The 15,744-nt window shown below is 42.1% G+C and overlaps 1 protein-coding gene across 3 annotated transcripts in view; it reads right to left on the reverse strand.

The window, feature by feature from the left end:
- The window catches only part of dok6 (docking protein 6), a 609,418-nt gene that overhangs the window by 25,067 nt on the left and 568,607 nt on the right, over nt 1-15,744 (reverse strand). For 2 of the 3 annotated variants that reach the window (XM_063055165.1, XM_063055183.1), the window contains one exon: nt 12,480-12,594. In XM_063055165.1, coding sequence (XP_062911235.1) covers nt 12,480-12,594 — 115 coding nt within the window. Of the gene's footprint in view, nt 1-1,930; nt 2,217-12,479; nt 12,595-15,744 lie in introns of those variants that run through there. The other variant, XM_063055174.1, reaches the window with a different exon arrangement.

Raw genomic sequence — 15,744 nt, forward strand, 5'->3', positions numbered from 1 at the left:
CCATGAGCCAGTCCTCATTGGAGAATCAAAGGTGTAGAAGATTAGCAACTTTAATTTCCTCAGCATTATCTTTCAGAGGATCTGTCCTGGATCCACCATGTAAGTGCCATTAAAAAGAAAGCATAGCAGTGCCTCTATTTTCTTAGAAGTTTGCAAACATTCGGCATGTCATCTGAAACTTTGAGCAACTCGTTGAGATGTGTGGTGAGGAGTATATTGATTGGCCGCACACAGTCTGGTTTGGAAATACCAATGTCCTCGAATGGAAAAGCCTACTAGAAGTAGTGGATACAGAATAGTACATCACAGGTAAAGCCCTCCCCAGCATTGAGCGCATTTATACAGAGTGCTGTCACAGGAAAGCAGCAGCCATCATCAAGGACCCTCCACTATCCAGACCATGCTCTCTTCTCACTGCTGCCATCATGAAGAAGGTACAGGAGCCTGAAGACCTGCAGCACCAGGTTGAAGAACAGTTAATGTTCCTCAATCATCAGGCTCGTGAACCAGAGGGGATAACTTCTATCAAGTTCACTGTTCCCACAATCTATGGGCTCACTTTCAAGGATTCTTCATATCATGTTCTCGATATTTAATCCTTATTTATGTATTTAACATAAATTTGTCGGCTGGTGGTGCAGTGACATCAGTGTCGGACTCCAGAACGGAGGTTCCCAGGTCCGAATCCAGTCGGGCCGCTCCCAAGTACGCTTTCCATCTGTGCCGGGTTGAGTATTAAGCTCGCAACTCAACCTCGTAAAATAAAGAAAAATACTGCAAAATGTCTGTGTGAGGAGTGTCGCCTCACACAGCCTTCCGATCCGCGCCTTGTAAGACATGAAAATGCCCGACGCTGGCCCCTCAGGCCTGAGTCGACGTCATCATCATCATATGTATTTAATTATTTATTAATATTATTCTTTCTTTCTTTCTCTCTTTAGGTATTGCTCAGTTTGTTGTCTTTTGCACATTGGCTATTTGGATGTAGTCTTTCATTGATTCTATTATGTTTCTTGTATTTACTGTCATTGCCCACAAGAAAATGAATCTCCAGGTAGTATGTGGTGACATAAACGTCCTTCAATAATGAATTTACCTTGATTTAAAATCAATGGGATATACAGAATGACAATGTTCGAAATGCTCAATTCCATCTAAGATGTAGCAAGTATCTTAACTATCTTCATTGGTGTACTGACACTGAGCTCTGAACCTCTCTCTTGGCACAAGCACACCCTGGTTGCAGGATGCATGATCTACAAGACAACGTAGCAACTCTAAAGGCTATTCTATGAGGACTACCCTATTTTACAATGTATACCACTGGGCAGGACAACACCTGCAGTGTTCTAAGGTCAGCATTTTCTCTAAAGGCACACATTATCACAAAATCATTGATATTTAATGCAAAGATAAGACCATTTGGCTTACTATGTGAATACTGGCTTCATTTGAGATCAACTCACCCCTTCCAACATGCACCTCCTTCTTTGTAGCATTGCAAATTCTTTTCTCACAATATAATAATCCAATTTCCCTCCAAAGGCCAGAAGAGAACCTGTCTTTCCCACACCATCAGGCATTGTATTCCAGATAACAACACAAGCGTGCATCATAGAAAAAGCTTTTCTTCACATCGCTCTTCATTCTCCTTCCTCTAACTTACATCCGTGACCTTCTGTCAACAATCTTTCCAGTGAAAGGAACAGTTTCCCAGTGTTCGCTCTGCCCAATTTTCTTGACATTTTATATACTTCTATCACAAAGAAGGCATGGCATCACCTCTAGTGGAACGTAGTCCATTACAGGCAAAGCCCTCCCCACCATTGATCACATATACAAGGAGTACTGCCACAAGAAAGCAGAATCCATCATTAACGACCCCACCATCCAGGCAATGCTCTCTTCTCGTTGCTGCCATCAGGAAGGAGGTATAGGAGCCTTAGGTCTCACAGCATCAGGTTCAGGAAGTTATTATCATTCAACCATCAGGCTCCTGAACCAGCATTGGTAATTTCATTTGATTCAAATTTTAATGGATCCCAAAACATATGGACTTAGTTTCAAGGGCTGTACAACTCATGTTTTCAATATTATTTATTTGATTTTTTAAAATATTTGCACAGATTGCCTTCTTTTGAATGTTAGTTGTTTGTTAGACTTTGTTGTGTGTAGTTTTTCATTGATATTGTATTTCTCTGTTCTACTGTGAATGCCTGAAAGAAAATAAATTTCAAAGTTAATTTATGGTGACACATATGTACTTTAATAATAAATTTACTTTGAACATCATCCTCTCCTCTCCAACGGAAACAGCCCCATCTTCTCCAACTTATTTATATATCTGAGGCCCTCTTCCCAGCAAACATTCTTGTAAATTTCATGTGGATCCTCTCTACTGCATGCCCATCTGTCACACCTTGAACTGGCCACTGGAGGGAGGCAGAGATGAGAATGCCAACCCCTTCCTGCTCACCTGCCTATTAGGCTAACTATTAGTTCATTGTTATCACCTGTGACTTGTTTGTAGCCCTACATACATTCCAAGTTCCTAGTTCCTTGTTCCTTGTTCCTTGTTTCTTTGCTGAGTCTTGGAGTAAGTGAAGCTGTTTGTAGGTATTTCTAGTTTCTGAAATTCTAGTTAATTTTTTTGGATTTTAACTTTGCCTGTGAGTTTTTCTTTTTGGCACCTCCGTCTAGACCTTGCCTGCTAAGGAATCTAGTAAAGCTTTATTGGATTTTGTTTCCTCTAATCTTGCGTGACTTTTCCTTGCAGTTGCGTTCACCACTATTCAGCTTGAGGGAAGTTAAAACTGAAGAAGTTACCTAGTTAGTTGTGACACCATCCTTCTAAAAATGAGCCATTCAGAGATGGACACAATTCTGTAGTTCAGACTGGACCACTGTTTAATACAAGTTCAGCATGACTATATTAATAAAATCCAGAATGTTTTACTAAATGCTGTCTTAATCTGCCCTGCCATTTTGAAAGTCTAGTACACAGATAACCTATGCCTCTCCTCTTTTACACCATTTTTAGAATAGTTTCCTTTATCTAACATTGCCTTTTCTCATTGTTCCAACCAAAACACACCTCCACTTCTCAATATTACACTGCAACTTCCTTGCATCTGCTCCTTCCACCAAACTTTTTCATTTTATCAGCATTGTCTTTGCAGTTCACAATATTCCCAAGTTTTGTCGCATTTGAATGTTTAGAAACAATTTGGAGATTCTGAGCATGAAGCTGATCTGCCCCAGTAAATGCATTCATTGTTGGTCATCAGCCTACCCAAATGCATTTTGCTCTGAATTTGACAGGTATGATTTAAAATAGATGCACTATCAGCTCATTTTGTATTAATGGCACTGCTCTTATCTATGTCAGCACATCTCAAGAGGGGTGAAAAATCCATTAAACTTCAAAAACACTTTCTGCAGTTAATGACACAATAATTTGCAGACTATGCAAATTTTGCAAATTTGCAACAAGGCATATTCAGAGTAGAATGGTTCAGACTTAATTTTTATGTTAAATTTGCATTTTATCCAGCACATGATCACAGTTGTCTCATATCATTCAATGGCGTTCAATAGAAGGGAATATAGAGAGAACCCCATTTTAACAGGGACTTCCAAAGACACTACAACTGCTGTTCTCAGAGCTCTTTATTTATTAATTATTATTATTTGTTTTTTTGTACATCGGTTGTTTGCCAGTCCTTGTAGTTTTTTTTTACTGATTCCATTGTTCTTTGTTCTACTTTGAATGCCTGCAAGAAAATGAAATTTCAGGACAGTGCATGGTGATATATTGTACTTTGATAATCTACTTTGAACAAAAGTGAAAGGTGAAGTACACAAATTCGACAAAACTTTTGGATTTCAACATTTAACCTTGAATTTGAACTCACTTCATGTGATATGATATTTGTCCATGAGTAACCGCAAGCACCATTAGCCTGACCATTAGTTTGGCAGCCAAATCTGTGTTTAGTATGCATGGAAGCTACAGTTCCAGCCACACACAATCTTGTAAAACTCTCAATGCTCATTATGCAGCAGGGTACCCATTGCAGCAAGCTCTTAACTTTTAAATATTTTTATTCTGACAAACCTTCCAGCCAAAATAACTATTGATGTATATTCACGTAAACACCTCCGGTATGGGCAGCACACAGATTTTCTTGTATGTTTTATCAGCAAATTTTGTACCAAAATGATAGCAATATAAGAAAGCACATTTAAAACATCTGTACTCGGCACAATGACAATAACGTTGAATCTAATCTAATCTAATTTAGACTAGTTTGAATGGTAGAGCATTGAGATTTGTGCATGACCACAACCTCACCATCCCATTAACATGTACATGTCTCATGAAATTGTTTTGCAGCAGCAGTACAATGAAATATAGAATATACTATAAATTACAATTAAAATGTACATTAAATATGTACACTCAGTAGCCATTTTATTAGGCATCCCCTGTACCTAATAAAATGGACACTAAATGTATGTTTGTGGTCTTTTGCGGTAACCCATCCAGTTCAAGGTTTGACGTGCTATGCATTCAAAGATGCTCCTCTGCACACCATTGTTGTAATGTGTGGTTATCTGAGCTACTCTCACCTTCCTGTCAGCTTGAACCAGTTTGGCCATTCTTCTCTAATTAGATTTGTTTTTGGTTTTTTTTGCATCATTTTCTGTAAATACCAGAGACTGCAGTGCATGAAAATCCCAGAAGATCAGCAGTTTCTGAGATTCTTAAGCCATCCCATCTGGCACCAACAATCATCCCACAGTCAAAGCCACTGAGATCACATACCTTCCCCATTCTGATATTTGAGCAACTACTGAATCTCTTGACCATGTCTGCATGCTTCTACGCATTGAGCTGTTGCCACATGATTGGCTGATTAGATATCTGCATTAACGAAAGGCTGTACACGTGCATCAATTGTTGCTTCTCGTACATTTTATGTATTGCACTGAACTGCAACAAAACAATTAATCTTATGACATATGTCAATGATAATCCTGAGTCTGATTCAGATTCTATTTCTGTTTAGGCATGAGTCAATTGGCAAAATAAGAGGAAGGTGAAGGTAGTAAGAAAAGACGAACAAGCTGGTTGAATGACTGAATAAAACAATGTGGTGAAGTATAAAATAATACATGTTAACAGCAAAAAATATAAAGAGGTAACATAGACTAAATGGCACAGTCCTAAGGGGTATGAAGGAAAAGAGTGATGTGCACATGTACTGTATATTTTTCTCCTCTGTTAGTGAGGCACATGGGATATTAGGATGTGGGTTGAGAGAACATTTACTTGAGCTGTTCAAGATCATAACTTGATTTGATGGGGAGATGCAGGATCAGAAAACTGATGCCAAAAGTAAAAGGGGAGATGTAAAGGCTTTCCTTTTTAGGTGATGATCTGGAAGAATTTGCCTGTAAGCGTGGAAGAAACCAAATCATTCACTGCCTTCAGAAAAAAAATTGATAAACGTTTGAGAGAATATAATTTTTAAACTAAGAGTAAAGAGCAGGGGAACAAGAATAAATGGGATTACTCTACAAGGAGCTAGCATTGATTTGATAATCTGATGGCTTCTATGTTGAAATGACTCTACTAGGAGCTCAATGTCCATTTTACATTTCTTGACATCCTATCTCCTCTTACTTGCAGAATGCTCTGAAACATGTTGCTTCCTGACCTAGATTCTTCAATCACTCCATGCACAACACCGGGAGGTCTAGCTCACAGACTGTAGACACACCAACCTTTAATTCATCATCATTATGTGTCATGTCATATGTTGTAGGTAATCATGGTGCATTGAGCATGATTGTTCTTGGCAAATTTGCCACTGCCTTCTGGGTAGTGTCTTTACAAGACTGGTGACTCCAGCCATTATCAATGAGATCAGAGATCTTCAGAGATTGTCTGCCTGGTGGTCAGTGTTTGCATAACAAAGACTTGTGATATGCTCTAGCAGCCCATACGACCATTGTCCACCTGCTTCCATGGCTTCACATGACCCTGAATGGCGGGGGGGGGAGGGAGTGGTGCAGCAGAGAGGGTAAGCATGTGCTGCACCTGTTCCAAGGGCACCCTACAGGCTAGCAGGGGGAAGGAACGCCTTGCACATCCTTTGGTAGAGATGTACCTTCACCCTGTCACACATCATTTCAATTAATGTGGATTACAGGAATGGTGCAGTGGCCTGTACAGAGGCACTGTTGGTTCAAGTCCCAGTCTAGATATTTACAGTATAGAACATTATAGTACAGTACAGACTCTTTGTCACACCAATATTGTGATGACCTCGTAACCATCTCTATGATCAATCTAACCCTTTCCTTCTATACAGCCCTCCATTTTACGATCAACTATGTGCCTGTTCAAGAGTCTCAAATGTCCCTAATGTATTTGCTTCTTCGACCGCTCCAGCAGAGTGCTCCATAGACCCACCACACTCTCTGTTGGGGGGGGGAACGTGCCCTTGTCTTCCCCCTTTTCTTTCATCCAATCACCTTAAAATAATACCCCCTTGTATTAGCCATTGGTGCGGTGGAAAAACGTCTCTGGCAATGCAGTTGATCTATGCCTCATACCATCTTGACAGCTCTATCAAGTCACTTTTTATTCTCCTTCCCTCCAGAGAGAAAAAGCTTAACTTGCTAATATTCTCGTAAAACATGTCCTCTAAACCAGGCAGCATCCTGGACCATCCACTGCACCAACTCTAAAGCTTCCATATCCTTTCTATGATGAGGTGACAAGAAATGAACACAATATTCTTAGCAAGGTCTAACCAGGGATTTTTTTCAGATGCAATATTACTTCTTGAAGTCAATCTTTGACTAATGAAATTAAAAACACCATACAACTTCTTAACAATCCTATCAACCTGCATGTCAACTTTGAGGGATCTGTGGACATGGACCTGAAGATCCCTCTGTTCCTGCATACTGCTAAGAATCCTATCATTAACCCTGTATTCCATCTTCAAGTTTAATCTTCCAAAGTGAATCACTTCACATTTTTCCACATTGAACTCCATCTGCCTCTTCTCAGCCCTGCTCTGTATCCTGTCTATGTGCCTTTATAAACTACAACCACTTTCTACACAATTCACAAAACCACTAACCTTCATCTACAAATTTACAAACCCAGCCTTCTACTTCCTCATCTGGGTCATTTATAAGAATCATAAAGAGCAGGAGTCCCAAAACACATCCCTGCGGAACACCTCTGGTACCGACCTCCAGGCAGAATACACTCCATCTACACAAGCTACCACTCCAGCACAGACTTCAGGGAAGGATGGTTTCATAGATTAGTGATAATCCAGACACCATAGTCTTCAAATGGAATCATAAATGAGCCATGTGCCAATCTTGTAGATGACCCATGGAGCTCCTGTTAATGTCCTGTCCAATAGATCATAGAACATTATAACACAGTACAATCCTTTGGCCCATGACGTGTCAACCCTTAAACCTGCACTAAGATCAATTTATCCAATTTAAAAGCAACATCACAGTTGTTACCACTTTGAACTTCATGCGACTTTCCTATAATCAAATTGTTCCTGAGTGCAAGCATACTTCTGTAAACCTGCTTCGGGACACCAGTCTCTTGTTTCTTCCAACAAGTGTAAAATCTCAGATCATATGCTCATTATTCCCTGATGTGCACTGCTTAATGTAATCTGAAAGAGAATCAGATGTAAAATTTAATGCCAATCAATATGTTCATACTGAGACAGGATTTTAACTTTCTCCTTTGAAAACCATGCATATTTCTGAACAGTCCAGAGAAAATTTGAGGAACACACATCAAAGTTGCTGGTGAACGCAGCAGGCCAGGCAGCATCTATAGGAAGAGGCGCAGTCGACGTTTCAGGCCGAGACCCTTCGTCAGGACTAACTGAAGGAAGAGTGAGTAAGGGATTTGAAAGCTGGAGGGGGAGGGGGAGATGCAAAATGATAGGAGAAGACAGGAGGGGGAGGGATGGAGCCGAGAGCTGGACAGGTGATAGGCAGAAGGGGATACGAGAGGATCATGGGACAGGAGGTCCGGGAAGAAAGACGGAGGGGGGGGGTGACCCAGAGGATGGGCAAGAGGTATATTCAGAGGGACAGAGGGAGAAAAAGGAGAGTGAGAGAAAGAATGTGTGCATAAAAAAGAGTAACAGATGGGGTACGAGGGGGAGGTGGGGCCTAGCGGAAGTTAGAGAAGTCAATGTTCATGCCATCAGGTTGGAGGCTACCCATACGGAATATAAGGTGTTGTTCCTCCAACCTGAGTGTGGCTTCATCTTTACAGTAGAGGAGGCCGTGGATAGACATGTCAGAATGGGAATGGGATGTGGAATTAAAATGTGTGGCCACTGGGAGATCCTGCTTTCTCTGGCGGACAGAGCGTAGATGTTCAGCAAAGCGATCTCCCAGTCTGCGTCGGGTCTCACCAATATATAAAAGGCCATATCGGGAGCACCGGACGCAGTATATCACCCCAGTCGACTCACAGGTGAAGTGATGCCTCACCTGGAAGGACTGTTTGGGGCCCTGAATGGTGGTAAGGGAGGAAGTGTAAGGGCATGTGTAGCACTTGTTCCGCTTACACGGATAAGTGCCAGGAGGGAGATCAGTGGGGAGGGATGGGGGGGGGGACGAATGGACAAGGGAGTTGTGTAGGGAGCGATCCCTGCGGAATGCAGAGAGGGGGGGGAGGGAAAGATATGCTTAGTGGTGGGATCCCGTTGGAGGTGGCGGAAGTTACGGAGAATAATATGTTGGACCCGGAGGCTAGTGGGGTGGTAGGTGAGAACCAGGGGAACCCTATTCCTAGTGGGGTGGTGGGAGGATGGAGTGAGAGCAGATGTACGTGAAATGGGGGAGATGCGTTTAAGAGCAGAGTTGATAGTGGAGGAAGGGAAGCCCCTTTCTTTAAAAAATGAAGACATCTCCCTTGTCCTAGAATGAAAAGCCTCATCCTGAGAGCAGATGCGGCGGAGACGGAGGAATTGCGAGAAGGGGATGGCGTTTTTGCAAGAGACAGGGTGAGAAGAGGAATAGTCCAGATAGCTGTGAGGGTCAGTAGGCTTATAGTAGACATCAGTGGATAAGCTGTCTCCAGAGACAGAGACAGAAAGATCTAGAAAGGGGAGGGAGGTGTCGGAAATGGACCAGGTAAACTTGAGGGCAGGGTGAAAGTTGGAGGCAAAGTTAATAAAGTCAACGAGTTCTGCATGCGTGCAGGAAGCAGCGCCAATGCAGTCGTCGATGTAGCGAAGGAAAAGTGGGGGACAGATACCAGAATAGGCACGGAACATAGATTGTTCCACAAACCCAACAAAAAGGCAGCAAAAAAAAAAACCCAACAAAAATTTGAGGGTCTGGTTGACCACTTTTCCTGTAGCATGCAGAAAGACCAGAGTGGGACTTGTGTCTTTTATGTTCCTTTTCTCTGCATCTACCATTTGAAACTCGGATGGAGGCTAACGAGAAACAGAATGAAGATAGTACCTCGTGGCAGGCTACCTTGCTCATTCTAATCTAAAGAAGGGTGACAGTGCATGGAAACTGAAGGATTTTACAGTCAGCATGGAGGAGAGTGTACTGGGGGATGCAAACTGAATGAGCAGCTCACAGAGGAGTTGAACAAATTCTGATCTCTCGAGAGAGCAGAGATCACATATTCAGAGATGTGGAGATTTATTTGTAGCATGACTTTGTTAATTGAATGGATGTAGTTGGGGTGTTATGGAGCATCCAGGGAGGGCTAGCACCTCTGGTAAAGGGACCATTGAGGGGCTGCTCAGTCACCTTTAGTCCCCACCAGGCACTGAGAGCTCAGCTGTGGCTCCAAGTAATGCAACAGCAGCCACACCCCAGTACTTCACTTCGACAGATGGCCTAAGCCAGGTGAGGGTAGTCAGCGGGCCTCGTACTCCAGTGAGATAGGGATGTGCCTGGCTTAACATGTGATATTAGCTCCAGTGGAGCTGGGCAGGTGAGATCAACAGTGAGATCCAATGATTAGGAAGGCAGTTCTGCAATGCTTTGTGGAGAACAAAGGGCACGGTCATCCACTGCAACAATGGAAGGCCCCAGGTACGATGACTACTCATTTCACTGGATCTGGTCTTCCAAGGCTAAGGGAATAGAACTGCCCAAGTACAATGGCTTTTCCACTTTGAAGAACTCTTTTGCACAGATTTCTCTGTCATTATCTGATGCGATGAACAATCAATTAATCATCGATCTTGGTGTTAGGGAACCTTCAGTGGATGATACTCGGGGTGAGAAAATTCATTCTGTACATCTACCTTATTTTAAACACCAGCCTCTTTGCCATTGCCTCTATCCTCTGGCACGAAAACCACCCTCCCTCCACTGACTCTGCTTTCCTTCCCATAGCCTTGGGAAAGCAGCCCATAATTAAAGACCCCTCTCACCCAGTCAGTCTTTCTTCACCACCATCACCCCCCCCCCCCACATTTTGTAAGAGATATAAAAAGCTTGAATACATGCACTGCCAGGCTCGAAGACAGTTTCTATCCAGCTGTTAGAAGACTCTTGTATGATGAGAATGGACTCTAGATCTCTGAATCTTATTTATCATGGGCTTTGCAAGTTATTTATCTACCTGCACTGGAATTTCTCTGAAACTATAACACCACTTTCTACATTCTGTTATTGTTTTTTTTCCTCTTTGTACTGCCTTGATGCACGTCTGCTTGGAATGATCTGTCTAGGTGGCATGCAAGTATATCTTGGTACATATGGCAATAACAGCAGTCACTGCAATATGCCTCTCTGGTCAATAGAGCTCTTAGTTATAATGTGCCTTGGACAGGCATGAAAAGAGCAATAGATGAAGGGTTCTCGATCTTTGCTGCCATTGCATGAGTCATTGGATTACTAAGGCAGTGTCTGATAAGCAATAATTATGAATGAGGCCACAACATATAAAACCCAAGGACAATCTCAATTTCAAATGTCTCCTTTCGAAGCAAATCATTACCCCTTTCATGTATCATTTGCCAAAGTATCACATTTAAGCTCTTCCTCAGAGTTGTGTGGTTATGACGATGGACACTGTCAGAATGTGACAGGCATATTACCCGTTTTAGGTAGGTGTAAAGTGAAGGTAATGGGGTGAAGACATATTCTGTAGGGCTTAGAGAAGAGCCTCCTTTGGACTGTTTTAATTCAGAGGAAGTTTCCTGATTGGGAAGTTGTAACAACAGCCAGCAGTGATTCAGCAGCTGCCACCTGAGCTGCCTTGATTTTCTCTATGGTTCAATGTGGTCAGTACCCACCACCTTTCTCAATTGGCATTTCATATTAACCGTTCACTGTTTGGGAAATTAGTGTAGAGTGCAGTGGCTCATTTGCAAAGAATGCATGGCTACTGCACAAGAAAGGGAACATATACACAAAAAAGGGAACCTTGGGTAGGAGGCTACATTGAATCCACGGCAGTCCCACCAGACTTAACAACAGTCACTTTTCCCAAGTATCAGGCTGATCAACACCTCTACCCATTATCCCATCCCTCCACCACTACTGTATCATTTCCTGTCAGAGTTACCTTCTATACAGATACTCCTGTACCTAACGTTGCTTTATGTACATACAATCAGTCTAAGTATATAAGGTAAGATTATGTATTTATATTTGTGTTATTTATGCTTTTTGTCTTTTTATGCTGCATTGGATCCAGAGTAATAATCATTTCATTCTCCTTTACACTTGTGTACTGACAGATGACAACAAACAACAAAGCTGAACACTCCAAACCTAATTTTGTACCTTGTGTTCCTACTTTGCCCACTGAAGAAATATTTTATTTTGCATCTGAAAATGAGTTTTGTTTCTAATTTTGGAAAATCTTCTGCACATCTACGCCTTTTGATTTTCAATATGTTTCTATGAGACCCACCTCCCCCACCCCCACCATTTTTCTAAACTCCAGTGAGTACAGGCCCAGAGACAACAAACCCTTAATACATATTAACCAGTGCATTCCTGCGACTGTAATGGAGGGCAGAAATGAGAACAAACCGTGATAGCAAACTGAAGTGCACTCCACATTTAATGCCAATTAACTTATCACTTCTGTGGAACTGGGCCAACAGAAAAGGACTGTGACCTTGCATTATTTCCTGGACTCATTCTGAGCCGAGTGATCTGCCACGAACAACATCAACTAATCTCATAATTTCTGTGCTGTTTTTGACATTTTGTCAGTTCATCTTGACTAATCTTGAGCTTCTCGATGTTGCACACTGATTCATTAAGATAAGTTCTCTACGTGTGCGAGAGCAACCTCAAATGTCACATAATTCACTATGTTCACTGCCCTCTGAGCAGTGAATGGTTCAGAAAAGGACACACTGGTATTAATTTTAATTGCGTGGAAGCTAATAAGGTGTTTGTCCCCTTGGTTCACTTGCCTTGTAAGCTATACAGTTCGCTGACACTGTTCTGCCTGGTAATGTGGTGCCAGTACGCACTCCGAGGAAGTGTTATCGTCATTAGTGTCATCTCATCACTCGGACTGGACTGCAGCTGAAAGACAGAAACAAAATTCAGTGTCAAATACCATATTCAGCCAAAAGAACATCTTTATAAGAATATATGACATCAAAAGTGAAAGGCTTAAACATCAACACAAGAGATTCTGCAGATGCTGGAAACCTTTAGACGCACGCACACGCGGAAGGAGCACATGCTGGCAGGTGGCGGGTGAAACCAGGTGAAGGGGAGGTGGCTGGGGGAGGGGGAATGCAGTAAGAAGCTGGCAGGTGATAGGTGGAAGAGGAAAAGGGCTGAAGAAGGAGGAAACTGATAGGAGGGGAGAGTAGACGCTGGGAGGAGAGGAGAGTAGCCGCTGGGAGAAGGGGAAGGAGGAGGGGTACCAGCAGGAGGTGATGGGCAGGTGAAGAGAAGGGGTAAGAGGGGAGCCAGAATGGGGAACGGAAAGAGAAAGAAAGAGGAGGGGGGAGAAATTGCCAGAAGATAGAGAAATCGAATTTTGTGCTATCAGATCGGAAACTATCCAGGTGGAAAATGTGACCATGAGGCTAAGCACAGCTCCAGTGCCAAATTTAAATTTGCTGATGACACCACTGCCATGGGCCAAATCAAAGATGGTGACGAACCAGCATATAGCAGAGAGATTGAAAATCTGGCTGAGTGGTGCCACATCAACAAACTCTCATTCAATGTCACCAAGACCAAAGAGCTCTTTATGGACTTCAGGAGGAAGAAACCAGAGATTCATGCGCCAGTCCTCATTGAGGATCAGAGGTGGAGAGGGTCAGCACCTCTTAATTCCTCAGTGTTAACATTTCAAAGGATCTGTCCTGGGCCCAGCAACTAAGTGCCATTACAAAGAAAGCGCGGCAGTGTTTCTACTTTCTTAGAAGTTTGCAAAGATTCAGAGTGACATCTAAAACTTTGACAAACTTCTATAGAGAAAATTGCCATGATTCCCTTAATTATTTGGGACATTATGCCACTTAATTAGGACAGGAGACTGTTGCTGAACATTCACTAACTAGCATCAGTTACGCACACTTACGTGGCTGTTAGATACCACACTGTGCTTAGAACAAACAGCTCTTAAATAGCATCAGTTGCATGTGTTTGTATTAAAAAAGCGGTGATTTTTGTCACTAATAGTTGGCAAGAAATAAGCAGTGAGACTATTCAGAACTGTTTTCCTCACTGGTTTCAAACATTCAGGTTTGAAGATGCCAAAAACAGCTGGGAATGAAAACAAAATTATTTTGCTACCTCAACAAGTTAGAAATTGTAAAGAATTTGAAAGTATCAACAAACATCTTCAAAACTAAGATTTGGAGGATTCAAGCAACACACATCAAAGTTGCTGGGGAATGCAGCAGGCCAGGCAGCATCTCTAGGAAGAGGTACAGTCGACGTTTCAGGCTGAGGCCCTTCGTCAGGACTAACTAAAGGAAGAGTTAGTAAGATTCAATTGTCTGAAGCATTGTATGAAGGCAGTTCATTATCTGCACTCGTGTCTGCACTGATTTTGCTGATTTACAGATAATAAAAGGAACAGGGCAGCATACAATGGATGAGTTCTGTTGATAATTATTAGGAACTAATACGATTTTATTGTACGGGTAATATTGGTAGTGTTCTAATCTGTACTGTATTTCATTTAAATACATAATTTGTTACTCATTGTCTTTTCAATACCTCTTCAAACAGTTCCATGAAGCTTTGGCTAATTGGGGTAGTCGCTTAGTTGATCCAAAAGGTACTAGTCCCAATGTGTCCCAATTAACTAGATCTACTGTACATGTCCTGAACAAATGTATATAACTTCACTCACCTCTACTCTGAACTGAATCCACAACCTACAAACTTACTTACAAATACTCTACAATTCATTTTCTCAGAATCCTTTCTATTTTGCACAATTTGTCTTTCTCTTGCACATTGTTTACTTGACCATCTTTGTTTATTTATAGTTTTTTTCATACATACTATTGTATTTATTTATCCTGTAAATGCCTGCAAGAAAATGAATCCCACGCTGGTACATACTAACATACAAAAAATTTACGGTGACTTCCTTGAGTGTTCTGTAATCGCACAATCCAGGAATGATAAATCCACAGCTCGGGGGGTGGGGGCTGATTGTTAGTAGGCAAAATAAACCAAACAGGCAGACAATTCAGGAGACCCTCGAGGGTATCTTGTTCTCTAACCCATGTTTACTTCTGAGTACTATGGACAGCGGCCAGTCAGAACTAGAGCATCACAGATGGTTCTGCTGTACAGGCAGAGAGGAAATGATTAGGAAACTAATAATTTCAGATGGTTCTATATTTCTTTCTGTCTTGTTTCGTCCTCAGGAGTGGTAATGGAACTATTGCTATAAGAAGTCATTTCTGTATGACTCATGGAGAGACTTGTCACTGAGAGCCTAGAATGAACTCCAACTTCTCTGTAGCTGCACAGATACCAGAAGCCTGCCTCAAGTCCCTGCCTTCTGCTGATGTCCTCCACATTCCACGTTTGAGTGTGTTGCATTGTGATATGCAAGGAGGAGATTGGCGAGCTTCTGATTCAGTGTCAGTGTAGAGTGTTCTGCTGACGTTGCTCGCAGTGCATTGTTCAGACTCCGGACAAAATTCTCCACCAAGTCATTTGTGACTGGTACAGTGCAGATGTAATATGTCTTATTCCATTCATTTTCAGGAATGACTGAAAGTGTTCCACAACAAACTTGTGATCGTCAATGACTAAGTGTTCTGGAACACCAGTCCTTGAGAAGAGGCTTCTCAACACATCAACAGTGTGTGAAGATGTAGTGGAGGTTATTGGGGACACTTCTGGCCATACTGTGGCTGTATCGACTACCACCATGAAATTTGTGCCCATGAATGGTCTGACAAAATTCACATGAATCCTCTGCCGGGCAATGCAGGCCATTCCCAGGGATAGAGAGGCGCTGCTGTTGGCACTATCTGGATGTGTTGGCATCCCAAACAGTGCATGCAAGCTTATCAATCTGCTGATCTATCCCAAGCTGCCAGACAAAGCTCCTACCCAATGCTTTCATTTTGACCATGCCTAAATAACCGGCAAGTAGATATTCCAACATTTTAGCTGTCAGCTAAGATGGTAAATAACTCTCAATCTCCACATAAGGTAACACTCGTCAAGGGCAAATTCATGTGG

This window comes from Mobula hypostoma, chromosome 1, assembly GCF_963921235.1.
Source record: "Mobula hypostoma chromosome 1, sMobHyp1.1, whole genome shotgun sequence".
In the NCBI taxonomy this organism is placed as follows: Eukaryota; Metazoa; Chordata; class Chondrichthyes; order Myliobatiformes; family Myliobatidae; genus Mobula; species Mobula hypostoma.